The following is a 16,169-nucleotide window of genomic DNA, read 5'->3' as shown; positions in this document are numbered from 1 at the left end:
TCTAGATTGTAGGTTCATTGGGGGCAACAAGTGAGCAAAATTTAAGCGAAATTGGTGGGGGTCGTGTAGACTCGTCTGCATGGTACTCAGGTGGACACGTTCTTAACAATTTAACCATTACTTACACAGCGCATAGACAACTGCTGTCCACAAAAGAAAGCGCCCCATCTCCTAAAATATAATATTAGTATTCCGTTTGTCAGTTTTTTCAAGCACTTTAAATTGCAAAAGCATTTTAACTTATAAAAGACACGGGCGTTTACACTTAATGAACCATTACGAATTGATACTATTTCAAAGCACTGTTCTAATAAAATTGAGTTGAAAAATGATCTGATAGTAGTTATGTCTTACTGGTTTTATTTATCTATTTTTGTTTATTTTTTATTTATTTTTTTTTTTTATTTAGACTATTTTTTTTCAGTTAGCCGAAAACATTGTTATTACGTTTCTGTTGAAAGAATCATCCCCCCCCCTCTACTTAACAAAAAAAAAATAGGATTTCTCTAAGAACCATTTTTATCTTATAGCAGGGCACCATTAAAAAATTGCATCCGTTTTATCAGTCATGCTTTATGTTTTCATGCCCTTTTTAAATGCATTCTATAAGCTATATACCACATATTACCAGTACCACTAGTATTCTACCATCTGATTACTCTAGTTAAGTTTCGTATTTCGGAATTAAATTAATATCTAGTCTACTTATCTAGTTTTTAACCTTAAGGGAATGTGACGCTTTTAATTTACGTACAAGAACTGTAGCGAGAGTTCACTCACCTCTAAGGTACTATGTCGGCTATGGTTGTGAAAACTGGCCCATCCGACCGTTATCTAAGTCCTTAATCGCTCTATTGTATTCTATGCGGCACCTGTTAAACAACAATTTCTTGACGATACCAGGTAATATATGCACAAGCAGCCAGTCACTAATTTTGCCGAGATATTCATCGTTAAGTAGTTGACCAGTAATCTTTGTCTTCAGTTACTTGATTTCTCACGGAGACCATAGAGAAAATAAAATGTTTACAGCAACAGAATCATCATTGACAACAACAACAATATCAACAAATGTCAACAGCAAAATATGGGGAAGAACCATTTTTTTAACAGCGGTGCGGAATTTCCACAACACCTGTAAAACACCAGTGTATTGAGGCCATAAAATAATTAACCAACCAACAATATCTAGCACTAATCTACCGTGTAGCTGATACATTTTTAATAGCTTCCTGGGCAAAATCTTTCCTTGGCAGTTTTTGTCTTTTTTTCTTTTCTTTTCTTTTGCTTTCTAATGTTTTGTTGATCTTTTTGAATAGCTACTATAATGAATGATTTGGTCTTAGATAAAATCGTTAGTGAATGTCTTTAATTTCTACCAACTGGTTTTATTTCTTGTGCGTGATTTCAAGACTTTTTTTCGTGATAAAGAGAGGTTTTATTTAGAAAAAAAAAAAAGCTCAAGGTTTCTTAGAAAATGAGAACTAGTGTCAGATTTCGTTGATGAATTAGGAAATTCCCTTAATCAAAGTGGCACCTAATTGATTTCGTGAATGTGACAAGTGAATGATTTGTCGGATTAGGGAAACCGTTTGTAAATGTCTTAAATTTCTATCAACTGGTTTGGGTTATTTCTTGTGCGTGATTTCAAGACTTTTTTACCGTGACAGATACAGGTTTTGTTTTTATTTTCAATTTTTTTTCTAAACGGTTATTGAAATCAAAGCCCTTTAAATACAGCCATATCACTTATGAAACAGGTCACCTATTTATCAACAAAATGTGAACTCCGCCTTAGTGGAACAGAACCACCGTACAAAAGGATGTACATTTTTCAAGATCGCTGAAATTGTAGTTGTTGGCCTTTCTTTTCCTTCGTTTCTTCTTCCGATATTTCGATATTTCGCACCAAGTCGGAACACTAAGAAACATGAGTAACTTTTATGGAAAACCAACAATCTGGTTGCGTACATAACTGCAAGAATCTTTTCTTCAATATTACCTATCATCCGCAGTGCGTATACAATTAGTATTTCAGTTTTCATTTCCATAACAACTCTATAATATAACTAAGACAGAAAGGGAATGTAAAGGTCCAAGAAACTCTCAAGGGTCTGCTACATGTTTTGGCGTTCGCGATTGCGTGCAGCTTAAATTTGAAAACCTTTTGACTCCTTGACTTCAATTAAAATTTGACAAGAGCGATAGCTGAGACGTTCTACATTTCGAAAATTGTCGACTATTCTCAGAGGCCAGCGCTGTGCTGTCAAAGCAAATATCTGTAATATTGAGATTCCTTATAGCTCTGACTTCTGGCATGTCACAAAGGACAGGTGTCACTTTGATAAACTGGGAATTTCCTTCTTCACCAACCAAATTATAAAATAGTTCTCGCTTTCTAAGAAACCTGTCGCATCTTCTTATTTACTAATGCCTCGTTCCTCTTCTTGAAAAGTTACTATAATGATTTGTTTCGCATTGGGAAAAAAAAGTTTGTAAATGCCTTTAGTTTCTATAAACTGGTTTGAATGACTTCTTGACCATGATTTCAAGATTTTTCCGTGTGTCAGATACAGGTTTAATCTTTATTTTTAATTTTTTTTTTCTAAACGCCCAGTACAGCCAGGCAAGTTATGAAACAGGTCACCTATTAATTAACAAAATTTGGACTCCGCCTTACTCAGAACACATCCACAGTATAAAAGAATGTACATTTTCAAGATCGCTAAAATTGTTATTCGCCTTTCTTTTCCCTTCATGCTTTCTCCCGAGCAAAGTTTAGAGTTGACGAAAACAACAAAACCCCAGTGCAACATCGAATGTCCTTATTACTTCACAGAAATTCAACTGAAAACCTGGTTTTAGCCATATAAAATAAGATCAGCCAAGCATTTTAACTAGCTGATTAATTTTGTCTCTTAAAGAGAGATTCAGGTATAGTGACAATATTTCGCACCAAGTTAAAACAATAAAAGAACATGATTAAATTTCAACAACTCCCAAATATTAACTGTGCAAAGGCATAGCAGAGGTCATGGTTTCCATTCCGAAAATGGACGTCTATTCTCAGAAGCCAGCGCTTTGCTGTCAAAGCGGCAAATATCTGTTATATTGAGATCCCTTATGGCTCTGACTTCTAGCTTGTCTTACTTTAGCGAGTTTGTTTCCAATCACAAAGAACAGGTGTCACTTTATATTGAAAAGGAATTTCCTAATTCACCAACCAAATCAGAAACTAGTTCTCATATGGCTAAGAACCTTTTAGCTCTTTCTTTCTTTTCTTCGCCTTGTTTCTCTTCTCAGATTTAGGCTAAGGATTGGGAAAAATCGTAAATATATATGTATATTTTTTAATTTTTATTTACCGGTTTGGCTGACTTCTTGTTTTCAAGACTTATTTATGGTGCCATGGAGATACAGGTTCTAAATCGGTTTAAATCCCGATAAAACACTGCTGCTCGGGTTTTAAACATTACATTTGAAATCAGTCTTTGTAAAATTATGAAGGCGGTATGTACCTATCCGAGGTTTTATCACGAATTGCTCTTCGTGAAATAACACCGAATCACGGGTTTATGGCCCAAAGAAGGTTCACAGTGATGTAAAAGAGAGAAGAAAGATGAGTACGAGGAAAAAACACCATACAACGTTTTGTCTTAAGTTGGGCACTTTGGCATGAAGCATGGCTCGAGCAGGCTCGTTTTCAAATTAAATTAAAATTAATAAACACATCAGCCCACTACTTTGAATCAGTTCCTCTGTAAATGAGAATGTATATGAATGTTTGAGTATGTCGCAGATTGTTGGATGTTGACCCTAGCCCAATTACGTTCAGTGTTATAACCCTCTTGCCTAATCAGGGGCCAATAGTTTGGAAACTAGTGTAATCAGGGGCCAGTAGTTTGGCCGCTTGTCCAATCAGAGGCTAGTAGTTTGGCCCCTTGCCCAATCGGGGACTAGTAATTTGGACGCTGTCAGTTAATAGAGAAGTGAGAAACTTTGGTCGGGTTAAAGAAATTAAAGGAAAACATTCCCTCATCTCTGCGTGGTAGAGCACAAGCTCTTACCAGATTATTATTGTAATATTGATGTTACTAGTGAATAAATTTGACTTTTTTAAATTCTATTTTTAACGCCAGATTGTGAACTTTATTATCTCTGCAATGTTGAGTTTACGGCCATTTGCCAGATGCTCTCATGTTTTAACTGTAAAATTACGGCCTTGTAAACCGTCAAGGAGGTATAGTTGACGGTATCAAAGATAGTTTTTTCAAGATGCTGAATAAATTGTCTTTGACAAACAATAACGTTTATGGTTGGTAATAAGAAACTTCGATTGTACAGTTGTGTTTCTAGTAACCTGGTCCTTGAATGGAAGAGAGGCTAGAGCTGATGCTGTTTAACGAAGCCGATTAATTTGTTCTCGCTCGCCTATCATTTTAGAGAAGATAATAAGGTATTGTACGGAGTCTAATTTTCTCAGGAGGTAAAGCAGGCTTTCCTCCGCTATTCCTTAAACACTTTTGAGGTCCGTCAACAGCCGTCGTATTTCTGCAGTGCCTTCCTTGTCACGTAATCGAATTAATTTAAGTAGACCAAGGGATTGGCGTTAAAAAATTATAATAGCTTGATAAATAAAAAATATATAAATAAAAATCAATATGTACATTAGAGATAGCAAGACATAATTTCAGCATTTAAAGAACATTTTATTGTTTCAAAATTTTCATTGATTGCTATTAAATCAAGGGGTATATCTTTGATATACAAGTTGCATGATTCCAAGCCTCACGAGGCACGATGCAATCAAACAGGAATCTTGCACGAAGAAGGTGTTTCTCTGTTGCCTTCTCGACCTTCGAAGAGAGGCCAAAAATCGTGCCACTTTTTCAAGTTGCCTTTCTTGCTAGCACAGCTTCTCGAAGCTTCACGGATTTCTTCCGAGGAGAGGATTGTTTTCCATAAGTTAACGTCTGTCACATGGGCGGGCCAATCGCTCTGTGGAAGAATGCTTAATTTCCCCCCTCCGATTATGGAGGCCTTGATGAGGCCATCGGGGCTGCTGCCCCCGCCCTGAATATCGTTATCTCTGACACCGTCCACATACACCTGCGTCACACCAGAGAAGCCGTTCCAAGTGATACAAATGTGATGCCACTGGTGGTCATCGAGAAAGCTTCCCAAGAACGTTACCCATCTGTCGACGAAAAAGGAAACCAAGCGATGCAGCGTAAATGCTAATTTGCAAGTACGATTTAGTTATCAGCCCGATTAGCAGGTTCTATCGCATGGGATTATTTACACGTTACAATTGGTCGGCCTCAATCATAGTAAGGCTTGACAAGCCTAATGATTTGCCTTTTTTTTTTTTTTATTTGGAGGGGAAGCAGTTGTCCAATATTCTTAAAACTTGGCGAAAAATTTGTATTCAGTATCCTTACTGATCCAACATATTTCATTTTTTAGTTTTAGTCGCGTGACCTGAAAATTATTAATAACAGTTATAAGTTTACTCAAAACATGGGGAAAACTAGATCACACCAATCTTTTCTTTTGCTTTTTTGAGGACCCTTAGAGAGCCCTTTAACATTCCACCTTTAATGATGACCACGTGCTAACATTAACGGTAAATTAGGAAAATAGGTCACGTGACATTACACTGTCAAACTCTTAAAAAGTAAATGAGGGCATAATTAATTGAGGGACTAGTTAAGAAACCTTGCCATAAAAGCAATGGTGCTGCAATTTATGTTGGAAGGGCCGCGACCCTGTACAATCCTTTGTTGTGAGCTTCACATTACAGTTGAATATCTTAACAAAAACGTTTCGATTGGTCGGTTGCTCCAACACATTCCAAATCCCATTGTTGTTTTTGCAGGGTCAAGGCCAAAAAGGCAAACAAAAACATATAAAAAAGAAGTTTGTCAGGTTTCATAACCATTGCCTTTAATTCCTCGCGAAGCGAGGGCCGAAGGCCCGAGCGTAGCGAGGTTAATAAATTTGTCGGGCCGAGCCGGCCCAAGCGGAGCTAAGCCGCGCGAATTCGAGCGAAAAATATATTTATATACATATATATATGTTGATATATGTTTATATCTTTGAAGGTGTCCGCACAATGACGTCAGACTGTCTGGCGTTGTCTGGAGCAAAATTTGCATACACCGAAAAACATATGCGTGCATGATCAAATTTCAACTGCAATGTTCATCAATATTCACTGGATACAGAACTATCTCTCCAGAATCTTTTCCCTTTCTTTTAGAAATCTTTTTTTGTGAAATAGTGCATTAAAGAAATTACACGCTTTGTGGCCGCGGTAAATAATTTTCCGTGGGAAATAAATTCATCGAACACGACAGCGCTGCACGCCCGTTGTACATTACGTCGCGACAGAAATAGATTTTCAATCGCAAACTAGCCCGTGGAACTACGAAAACACTATGCTCATAAAAAAAAATTCTTATGCGCCTTTTAATCTCCTCGTTTGATGCTACAATACGTGTAAAGAGGGCTTTCCACCCAGCCCCAGCTTCGCGAGGTTTTGCGAGTCACGTATTTCTAGTTAACTATGATGAGGGATACCTCCTTAAAAGGCGAATCACATATAGGCGCGGTTGTACTTGACATTTTAATGACCGATGCTTTTAAAATTGCTGGAGTATAAATGCTCCCTATTTTCAAAAACAGCTTATGTGACGTCTTTAGCCAAAGAAATTAAAGTCAGACAGTTTATTAAATGAATTTCCTTTAATTTTGGTCGAGCAAGGTCTTTTGTTTACGGAGAGAAGGAGTTTCTTAAAATCTCTGCTGTGGGTCTTTAAGAATAATTAACAAGGCCTTAGTTACTTGAGGCCGATACTAACAAGAAGAAATAAGTACTTTTCCCGGACGAAGACCGATCTATAATCATATTGCCTCCAGCCAATTATCCATCCCAGACGACACGCGGTGCTTTCGAACCTATTTTAACCGACCTGAAAATTATCACACAGTTCAGTTTTTATTTTTTAACCAATCCTGTGAGTCGTTCTAAGACCTATTTAGTGCTCCGTTTTTCCATGGACATTTCGGAGGATTCTGTGTGTTCTCTTCTTCTCATTGTTATTCACTCGGTCCCAATGATACGTTTTTGCGTGTTCAGTAAAAAAAAACCCTTCAAAAAGATTGGATATATTAGAGGACAATTCCTGACGTTCATCATTTGTTACAAGCACTGTTGGACGCAGCATATTCCCATCGCCTAATTCTCGCACCACCGATCGAGGATCTGTTAACACGATTAGCATTCATCTTTCTTTATTTCTATCCACACAAGACGCTTTCAGCACTGCTGATCCTAGAAGTAAGCAGGACGCGCTTCAAACAAGACCTAATGTTTGATGAGGTTCGATTGACCTATAGTATTTTCTTATCCCAGGCTCTTAGCAAGTTTAGTAAAAAAAAATATTTCACATTACATTACCGAGCTTCACAATTAGCCGATTTATTAAGTGATATCACTATGCCCCCAAACCTTCTCAGAAAACTTTTAAAATTTTCGAATATAAAATGAGCCCAGTTCAGTGACACCGAGTGCATCTTAATGATTATATTACTAAAGGGGCTCATTTTTGTTTATAAGCCCAATTCCACCCGGCGGGGGGGGGGGGCAATCAATCCAGTAGATACCAAACTTCGTGACATTTCCTAAATATATATCCTCTTGTCTTTACGTTTCCATCCCTAATTTAATTATCATAAAGAAATTTTAGTTTTACGTCGACCTTTCACATTTTCATCTCATTTATTTTACCAATTCTTTGATAAAATAAACATTTTTAAAAGAATATTGAGTCAACAATTTTGGTGATTTTGGATGTAATTCTGAAATCGAAAATTCCAAGATTACATCTGTCTATCAAGAAAACGTGACGTCGATCATATGACGTCATAATTCCACCATGACATCTTCATTGGATCCCACAAAATAAAAAGTTTGTACGTCCTCGAAATTTTATACTCATAGTTTTCATGTTCTTTACGTTAGCGAGGGCGAGGCGTTCAAGGAGCAGCAATGCAGCAGCTCTCGTAAACTTGTTTTAATTGTGAGTAGCAGCTGTTTTTGTTTTGAGGGTTAGGAGTATTGTTATGTTGTTTTTTCTATTGTTTTTTAGTATAAATCTACTAGTGTTCTATCACGAATGCCGTTCTCTGATTGGCTACGCTACTCGCTATCTATTCTGTGATAGATAGTGAGTAGCGATTTTCAACAAAATGGCGGCCACTTCGTCGCGTTTTCGTAGTGTCTGCGACGAGGATATAGATAATTTACTTGCTTAGTTTTGCACGACTAGTAGATTTATACTAAAACAATTAGATTATTCGCTCTCGATTTCTGTACGTGATAGCTGATTCGGGCTGCGCCCTCATCAGCTATCACGAGATAGAAATCTCGAGCTCATAATCTAATTGTTAACTAGAAGGATTGCAAGCCAATCCATGAGACATTATGAGAGCTGCTACATCGCCCTGGAGGGGAGAGAATCTGTACCATGGTTAAGGAACTAAATAAACATGCTTTGTTAACAAACAGCAGTGAAGTGAGAAGTCTGTTACGCTGTTCGTTTAAGGGAAATTGTCACCGGGTTTTCCACCTTTTTAGTTAAAATGGTAAAACAATGCCTTGAGTTAGTTACAAAATAACTCTAGAACTCAATTTAATTCTTTAACGGAACAACTCCTGATCTGTCACAACGGCATGCTTCAAAACGAAAATACGAGAACTTAAAAACTGTTATCCTATCTTTCTTTGAAGTTACAATACATTCCGACCCACGTTATCTATAGTCAGATAGAAACATCGGCAGCTTTAGTTTACTAAGATAGTAATATAATCAGGCTGGACCGTTAATTATACTTTTAAAACGAGGAAAACGTATTGTTTTTTTTTTTTCTGTTGTTGTTGTTGTTGTTGTTGTTGTTGTTGATTTTTTTGATTTTTTGTTTTTGTTTTTTTAAGAATGCCAACTCCATCTGAAAATACACCTTCGAAGGGAAGCATTGTGTAACTCACTTGTAACCACTCCCTCCAGATGCCACGAAGAATTGTCCTTTAGAAGTACCATCAAACGAAAGCCCAAATGCACTCACGTCCTCAAAGCTATCCGGAAGCGGCCCTAAATACGATACCGGATGGACATGTTTGGAAGTAGTACTCTTAAATTGCCGTGGGAACTTGGTCCAAAGGCACAGCGTCAGTTTATAGATGTGAGGCATGTCCTTGATAGCCACTTCTATTCCAATTTTATCTGATTTTGTGTATCCTGCTTTGACATCAAATGTAACTAGAGAAAGAAAATTTCTTGTCATCAGAGCAATTTTCGGACGGACACAAAGAATTTTCAAAATAAAAAATCAATCCTCGAGGCTTTTTGAAATGGAACGTGCAACGATACATGTGAGGTTTCATTGTACTGAAAGGCGATACACCCTTTGCCTTTTTATCATTACCATTCTCTTCCCAGTCCTGCTCAAGCTCAAGCTCATGCTTATTATGCTGAAGGTAATTTCTCTAGACTAAATTCCGCTTTCAGAAAAAAAGCCGCTAATAGCCGCTAATAAGTCAATCCTTTCCTTTCTATAAATTAACACGCAAGGGGAAAAACGATGGATTAACAATAGTTACGAACTATAACTCAATGCATTTTTCTGTTTCGTTGCACTTTTTATACAACCACTTCTAACTTAGAAAGAGTTGGACTGTATGGCTCAACTCATGCAACACCTGGCTGGTAAAACTGATTTTAGATTTCAAGCCAGAATTCTTGTTTTGAACTTACAAGCACACTCATTGCCTTCAACAGGCATTTGATCATCTGGACATTTTTCCAAGCACTTTTTAGTCACTGGGTGCTTGGCGTAACGACAGGCTACACAATTTGAAGCTTGCAAAGTGTTCTCGTCAGAATCAAGGCAGCCTAGAAAGAGGAAAGAAAAAGGTGACCGATTATCACAAATAAAGTGATTCTTATAATTAGAGACAATCTGTTTTTTTTTTTTTACATACTACGAGCAGATTATATCTTAAACTTTTCGTTTAAACAACCAATCGTGACAAAAAGAAACTTTTATGTGAAATTTATTGCTTACTCGTTTCTGTTTATTTGGTTTGTTTTTAATTTGTCTTCCTTTGTATGTATTCATCAATTACAGCTAAAACGAAATGTAATCTGGCCATTCCCATTCTGATTCTGCATGTGATGTGCTCTCAGCTGTTAGCTAATGAAGAGAACCAAAATTTTAATCAAGTAGTAAAAGCCAAGTTTGCATTTGTAACCTGCAAATGGATCACAATACTCGTGGCACTTCTGGACGCACAGATTCTCTTTAAGGTCCTTGTACGTATCTCCCTTGCATTCTGCGTCTATAAAGTCACGCCGTACAATATGAGCATCCCATATTTGAACCTCCTCATTCACGTTGCCAAAAGCGTAAAACCGCGGGTTGAGCACGTCCTCTTTATCAGTGTAAATAAGGAAGACTTGTGAGGAATCTGCCGTGGCCAACACTTTTCCGTACTCTATCAGGACACTAACGTCCTTCTCGTACAAACAAACGAAGTAGGACTGGTATAATAAGGAATTTGCAATCGACAGGGCCCCAGGATCTGTCGTTGATGTCTTCTCGCTGTCTCCCTGTGTTGAAAGGGCAAGTAAACAAAGATAATCATGATTCTGGAAGCTTCATACAACCAACTTGATGCACCGTTTTACTCCTTCAATTGTGTTCAGAAACGTAGCGTTTAAATTGTGGTTTATAACAGAAAAAGCGGGCTTTAATTTTATCCTGTGTTTTTGGTTTCTTTTCACCTTACTTTTTCGCTTTCTGACCGACAGAAATATCCTTCAGTGCTCTCAGTGAAGTAACGCGGAAACAATTGGAAACATCAGGCGGCATAATTCTTAAAAAGATATCTTATTAAAATCCGCATAGGCAATACAATGAAAATGTCACCAAAGAGCAGCTGCGTAAGTTAGCGTGCAGGGAGGTGAGGAAATTAAGAAAGGGATCAGCTGTTGCCTAGGTAGCTTAATCAAAGCTCACAAATTCATCAAATTATAAGTTTTGAAATAACTGCAAAGGCTGATCTGACTGCGTACTAGAGAACTTAAAACGACATCGACATGATAGAGACCTTTGCAGTTTCTTCTTTACTCAGGTTATTTGTTTGAACCTTTCTCTTTTCAAATTACCTGAAGGACTTTACTGTGTCTAGGTGTTACGTCTAGTTATAAGCTGTTTTTAATAGAGAGGAAATATTACCCTAATGTGCTGACTTGTTAGTTTGCTCTTTTTTATAACTTACGCTGATCCATTATAAATAATGATTTTACTGAAGCTAGGATTCCGATTATGCTCATGATCAGAATTCGAGCAAGTGTCGTGATCGTGTTAAACGTCACGATCAGATTTATGATAATGATTTTATTGTGATTTTATACCTTGTAAATGGCAACCTCTTCAGTTCCAATGCGCACATAATACCAGGTGGAAGGTTTAGTTGGCAGAGTCGCAAAAACAACAAAGAAATCTCCGGCTGAAGAAGCAGTGAACTGCAGGCAGCGACCACCACCAGTTGTCGGGTCAAGTCTTAAGGCGTTGGACCATTTTACGTTACATAGATTGCTTGGTTTTAGGGCTGATGATCTCTTCTGTCCTATGGAAGCATTATCTTCCAAAACAATGACTCGAGCCAGTGGAAATCCAACTTGGTTCTCTCTTAAGTTTGGGTAAATCTTTTTCGACTCTTTCAAATCCGCCTCGCTGAGTTCTAAGCTTCCATACTTCGAGTTGTAATTCAGAACAAGACCGAACACAGAAAGTTTGTGGTTTTCGAGTTCTCCACTTTTCCCGTTGCGATATCCACTGAACATGTGGAACTTGCCATCTTGGTCGGTAGTGAACCATCTGCCGTGTGCGAAGCGAATTCGACGGGTCATGTTTTTCTGAATTTTCACCACGCCGTCTAAACCACGAGCCAGATCATTTTCCATGTCAAATATCACTTCGATGGTTTTATTTGGTTGGGTAATTTCTTCCCACATTGGAACACCAATGTCATCACTTAATATATCTGTATAATCGTCTTCTTTGGCCTCATCATCGACTTCACACTGCGGAATGTTCATGTCTGACACCGATATTGGGCCCTGAAAAAAAGTCAAAAATAGTCGATCAAAATCAATTTTTTGTATTAACGTATAGCAGTTTTTCCCATTCGTAGTTTATTTAAGTCCGCTCGACTTAAATGACGCTCTTTTACCTTATTATAATTTAGTTGTAAGACTACGTCAAGTTTGTCTCGACGGCAACGACAAAATTTTATCGATACAGAATTTTACTGATATATAACATTCTAACATAATTACACATAAAATTAGCTGAATGTGTTTGAATTTCTTAGCAGCATTTGGCTGTTTTTTTGTGCCACTACCCAAGAAAAATTTTAAATTTTTTGAATAGATGGTGGATGCTATGATTTTCTAACGTTTTATTGCTTGACCGTCCACAATTGCCACAAGAACGGTTATCCCTCACGCGGTAGCTGTACATCTTGCTATCTATTAGATGAATTTTGTAAAATATTGGTGAGAATAAGTTATAGGTGTCGAAATATTATATCTCCATTAAAAAGCTCGACCCTATTGTTAATAACAATGAATGCTTTTACCTTTTTCGCTAAAATTTTACTAAATTGACGCTGACAAAAATTTGAAACGTGTTTCTTCGCCCCTATTTCACATTTTCATCATAACATTTCCGCCCATCCTGAATAGAAATGAATAGGTTCAATCTCAAATGTGAGGGTAAATTTAACTCCATACAACGAAAGAAATAAGGAGGAGTACGCGCAAAAATATCTTGCGCGCCAGCAACAACGCTATTTTAAATCAGTAAATCTAAAAAGAAAGTTATATCTTTGGTACGCACTTAGAAATTAGGTTTCTCGGTTTCTTTTTTGTTTACTGGAAACTGACTGTGCTAGTTGCTAGTTGCATAGCTTTCTGTATGGGTGAGCTGCCTTGAAATTGGGTTCACATTACTGTCAAAAAAAAATTAAAATAATTGGGAACTTTAGTGGCTTTTGTGGAGGGAAGAAATGCGGAGTACCTGGCGGAAACCCTCAATACAGGGAAGAGAAAAAACAAAAAACTCAACACACATACGACCTAAACACCGGCAATCGAACCCGGGCCTCATTGGTGGTAGGCGAGTGCTCTCACCACTGTATCATCCATGCTCCACGATACCTTTTATGCTTATATTCTAAAGAAATGCAACCCTTTCTTGAGTTCTATTATTCGTAGGATAAAAGACCGATATAAAATAAACTATTACGTCTGCATTTGTTGCTATCGATAATGGCTTCAATCCTAAACTATAGGCTAAGTTTGTGCAGTTGCAGATAAATTTTACCACTTTTGTCCAATTCTGTTCAAGGTTAACAGTAAACCACTAACTACCTCTTCCATGTAAGTTTCAATCGCCCTCTTCAAGCTTGCTTGCCTTCTTCTCAGCGCCGTGTCCAACTCCTTTCGATCTTCGAATTGGCAGTAGTGTTTCTTGTTATTTCCATTCTGAGTATAATACCTCTTGGTACCTTCTTGCGTTTCCTCTTCTATTAGACTTTTGCTGTGGCCTTCACAGCCCCAGTCGACTTTCTCTTCAAGAAACAAATCGTGCGCTCGGAAGTTAACCAGGTCTGCTATCGTTCCTAAGAAGAAGTTGTAGGCTTTGGGGTAGGCAGGAATGCTTTTTAGCCATTCCTTAAAATCGCCCTTGAACGTTGGAGAGTACACATCTGACAGAACGGCTGCTATTTCGTGGCTTCCACCTTGAGAAAAAACGGATGTAGAGGTAAATTTCTCCTCCTCGTTTTCACTGTTACCTCCTTTTGTGTTTAATTTGGCAGAGGCACTTGAAAACAATGCCCTGAATTCTGCTTCCATTTCTTCCGCAAACTCTTCTTTTGATGATACACGACTTGCTTGCATGGTTTTTATTATTCTCAGTTGACCTCCGAATTTGGCTGATTTGACGTAGTGTGTTCCCCATCTCTGAATGAAATTTTCTGTTAAAGTAATTAAATTGAAAAATACACGATTATTAATTGATTAAGATATTCGCCGTAAATTGCAAAACGTTGAGGGTGAGCGGACACTTAATTCGAGAGGGCATTCGAGAAAGACAATTGCCACCTTTTGCAAAAGCATTACGTTCGTCCGTCACGTATCGTTTGCACGTGACGACATCCTTGGCCTGCCATGTTGGTGTACAAAAGGTTTCTCATCAACCTCGTTCCCAGGGTCCTTTCTTTTTCTGGGAACGAGGTTGGTTTCTCATAGCTTCAGTTCATCAAGGTTCACCAAAATTCCCGCCACATCATTGTCATTTGGATCTCTAGGGATTGTTTACATACAGTCATTATCGAAATGAAAGATAAGAAGGGAGCAAAGTAAAATGCTTGGAAGTCGTCCGTGGTGATTCCTCGATTTAGTTAAGTAACAGACGCTCCGCCGTATAACATTAATAATGGAGTTTAATGTCAAAGATAGGAAAAACATTTCTCTCGTGTACTGGAAATTCCTATTACACATTCAATACTAAGTTGAATCTTTGAAGAGCTTTTATTAATAGGATTTTTAAGTAGAAGGTGCAATAATCAAGGTAGTAACTTGTAAATGTGCAGTTATTTTTACAAGTTATTAAATTTGTTTTCAGTACTTAAGTCTCTAAATCATTACAAAACAGCGAGCCTTTACTTTTTCTGTTTGCTTAAGCTCAGAATGGAAGACAGTGAAAACAAGTCAATGAAACGCTTAGGAAAGCTAACATTTTCCACCGCTTCGCAACCTCAATCCAATGGCTTTTCTCTTGTAATATTACGAATTAAGGAAACGTTAGGTAAATCAGGTCAGATAAAACCACAACTTACGGTATTTTACTTGAGCGCCGGGATCGAAGTAGGACAAGGGAAGCGACATAAATTCCCTCAAGAATGATAAACTGAGATCACTGGGCTTCACTTCGTCCATGAATATTTCATACCTGAACACCATTAATTAAAGAATCATTAGCGATGGAATATTAATTAAACATCAAGAAGATTACGTCGACGAAAAAGATATCAATATTTACAATTAGAACCTTACAACAACTATATAACAATAACAATGGTAATGACAGATGTATGAAACCAGTGAGGAGAACATGATCTTGGCACTGCAACTTAAAGAGTTAACGACAGTAAATGTCAAGTGGAAGATAGGAAGAGGTGGTCGCCTTTTTTACTCACCTATCGACGTCGACATTCAAAATGGCCATGAATTGTTGAGCGCTTTCTTGCATCGATCCACCCCACGCCAGGTTTACTCCTCCACTGAATCCCATAATGGATCCAGACATTCCAGCTTCAATCTGAAGTTGTTTTTGATACTCCTTCCTACTTTCAAAGGTCATCATATAAGCAGCTGTGTCATAAACTCCATGCACATTCATTGTATCCGGAACTGAAAAGCCGTCGTAACTGAAACAAATAAAAATGAAACTAATTTAAGATTCAGTTATTACAGTAATTCATTGAGTCCAAAACATCTTGTCAGTCATCCTATCTGGAAGACATCATTTACAGTAGACAGGGTAATGAGCTCCTGAAACAGACTAATCATGTTATTTAGTAAACCACCACTGCCGTCGGCTATGAATCGTTAAGTGTTCTAAATCTCCGATATGCTGTGTGTCAACGAGACGTTGGAAATATCCTAATAGAAAATAAAACTCTTCTAGCTATTTCAATTTTGTTCAAGATACTGCATAACAACTAAGGCCCTTTAAATTTCACATTTTGGAGGGGAAGGATACCCGGTCCCCATATATCTTATTCTTGTCTTCCGCACTTTGGACACTGCTCCCCGATTGATTAAAGCTTAGTTTTCTAGTCATATTTCACCAATGTTAATAACAATGATCAGCGACAATGGAATCCAGTGTAAGGAGAGTTGCAAGCCGTAGATACTGACAACCAGTGCGGGAACTCCAATGTACATCCTATACTTATGGGTTAGAGACTGTTGTGAGTGTTTTGTTTACAAATACGCGCACGCGCTGACCGTACAATGAACAAGAAATTT

The 16,169-nt window shown here is 37.7% G+C and overlaps 1 protein-coding gene across 1 annotated transcript; it reads right to left on the bottom strand.

Annotated features, from left to right (window-relative positions):
* Positions 1-4,806: 4,806 nt before the first annotated feature.
* LOC146476720 (uncharacterized) lies at positions 4,807-15,541 on the bottom strand. The gene is made up of 8 exons (XM_085114239.1): positions 15,335-15,541; positions 14,975-15,087; positions 13,503-14,110; positions 11,481-12,188; positions 10,316-10,673; positions 9,819-9,956; positions 9,053-9,323; positions 4,807-5,197 (listed from the first exon to the last, which is right to left on the bottom strand). The coding sequence occupies exons 1-8, from the start codon at positions 15,535-15,537 to the stop codon at positions 4,807-4,809; spliced, it is 2,790 nt and encodes a 929-aa protein (XP_084970365.1). The 5' UTR covers positions 15,538-15,541.
* Positions 15,542-16,169: the final 628 nt, after the last annotated feature.

This window comes from Pavona decussata, unplaced genomic scaffold (genome assembly GCF_977016875.1).
Source record: "Pavona decussata unplaced genomic scaffold, jaPavDecu1.1 SCAFFOLD_73, whole genome shotgun sequence".
In the NCBI taxonomy this organism is placed as follows: Eukaryota; Metazoa; Cnidaria; class Anthozoa; order Scleractinia; family Agariciidae; genus Pavona; species Pavona decussata.
Note: the sequence above shows the minus strand (reverse complement) of the source record. Positions and strands in the feature narration are given on the sequence as shown.

Coding starts and splice junctions, on each gene's coding strand:
- LOC146476720 (XM_085114239.1), bottom strand. CDS start 15,537: ATGAATGTGCATGGAGTTTATGACACAGCTGCTTATATGATGACCTTT. Junction 9,324..9,818: donor TGAAGGCAATGAGTGTGCTT/GTAAGTTCAAAA, acceptor TTCTTTCTCTAG/TTACATTTGATGTCAAAGCA. Junction 5,198..9,052: donor TCTGGAGGGAGTGGTTACAA/GTGAGTTACACA, acceptor TTTCGTCGACAG/ATGGGTAACGTTCTTGGGAA.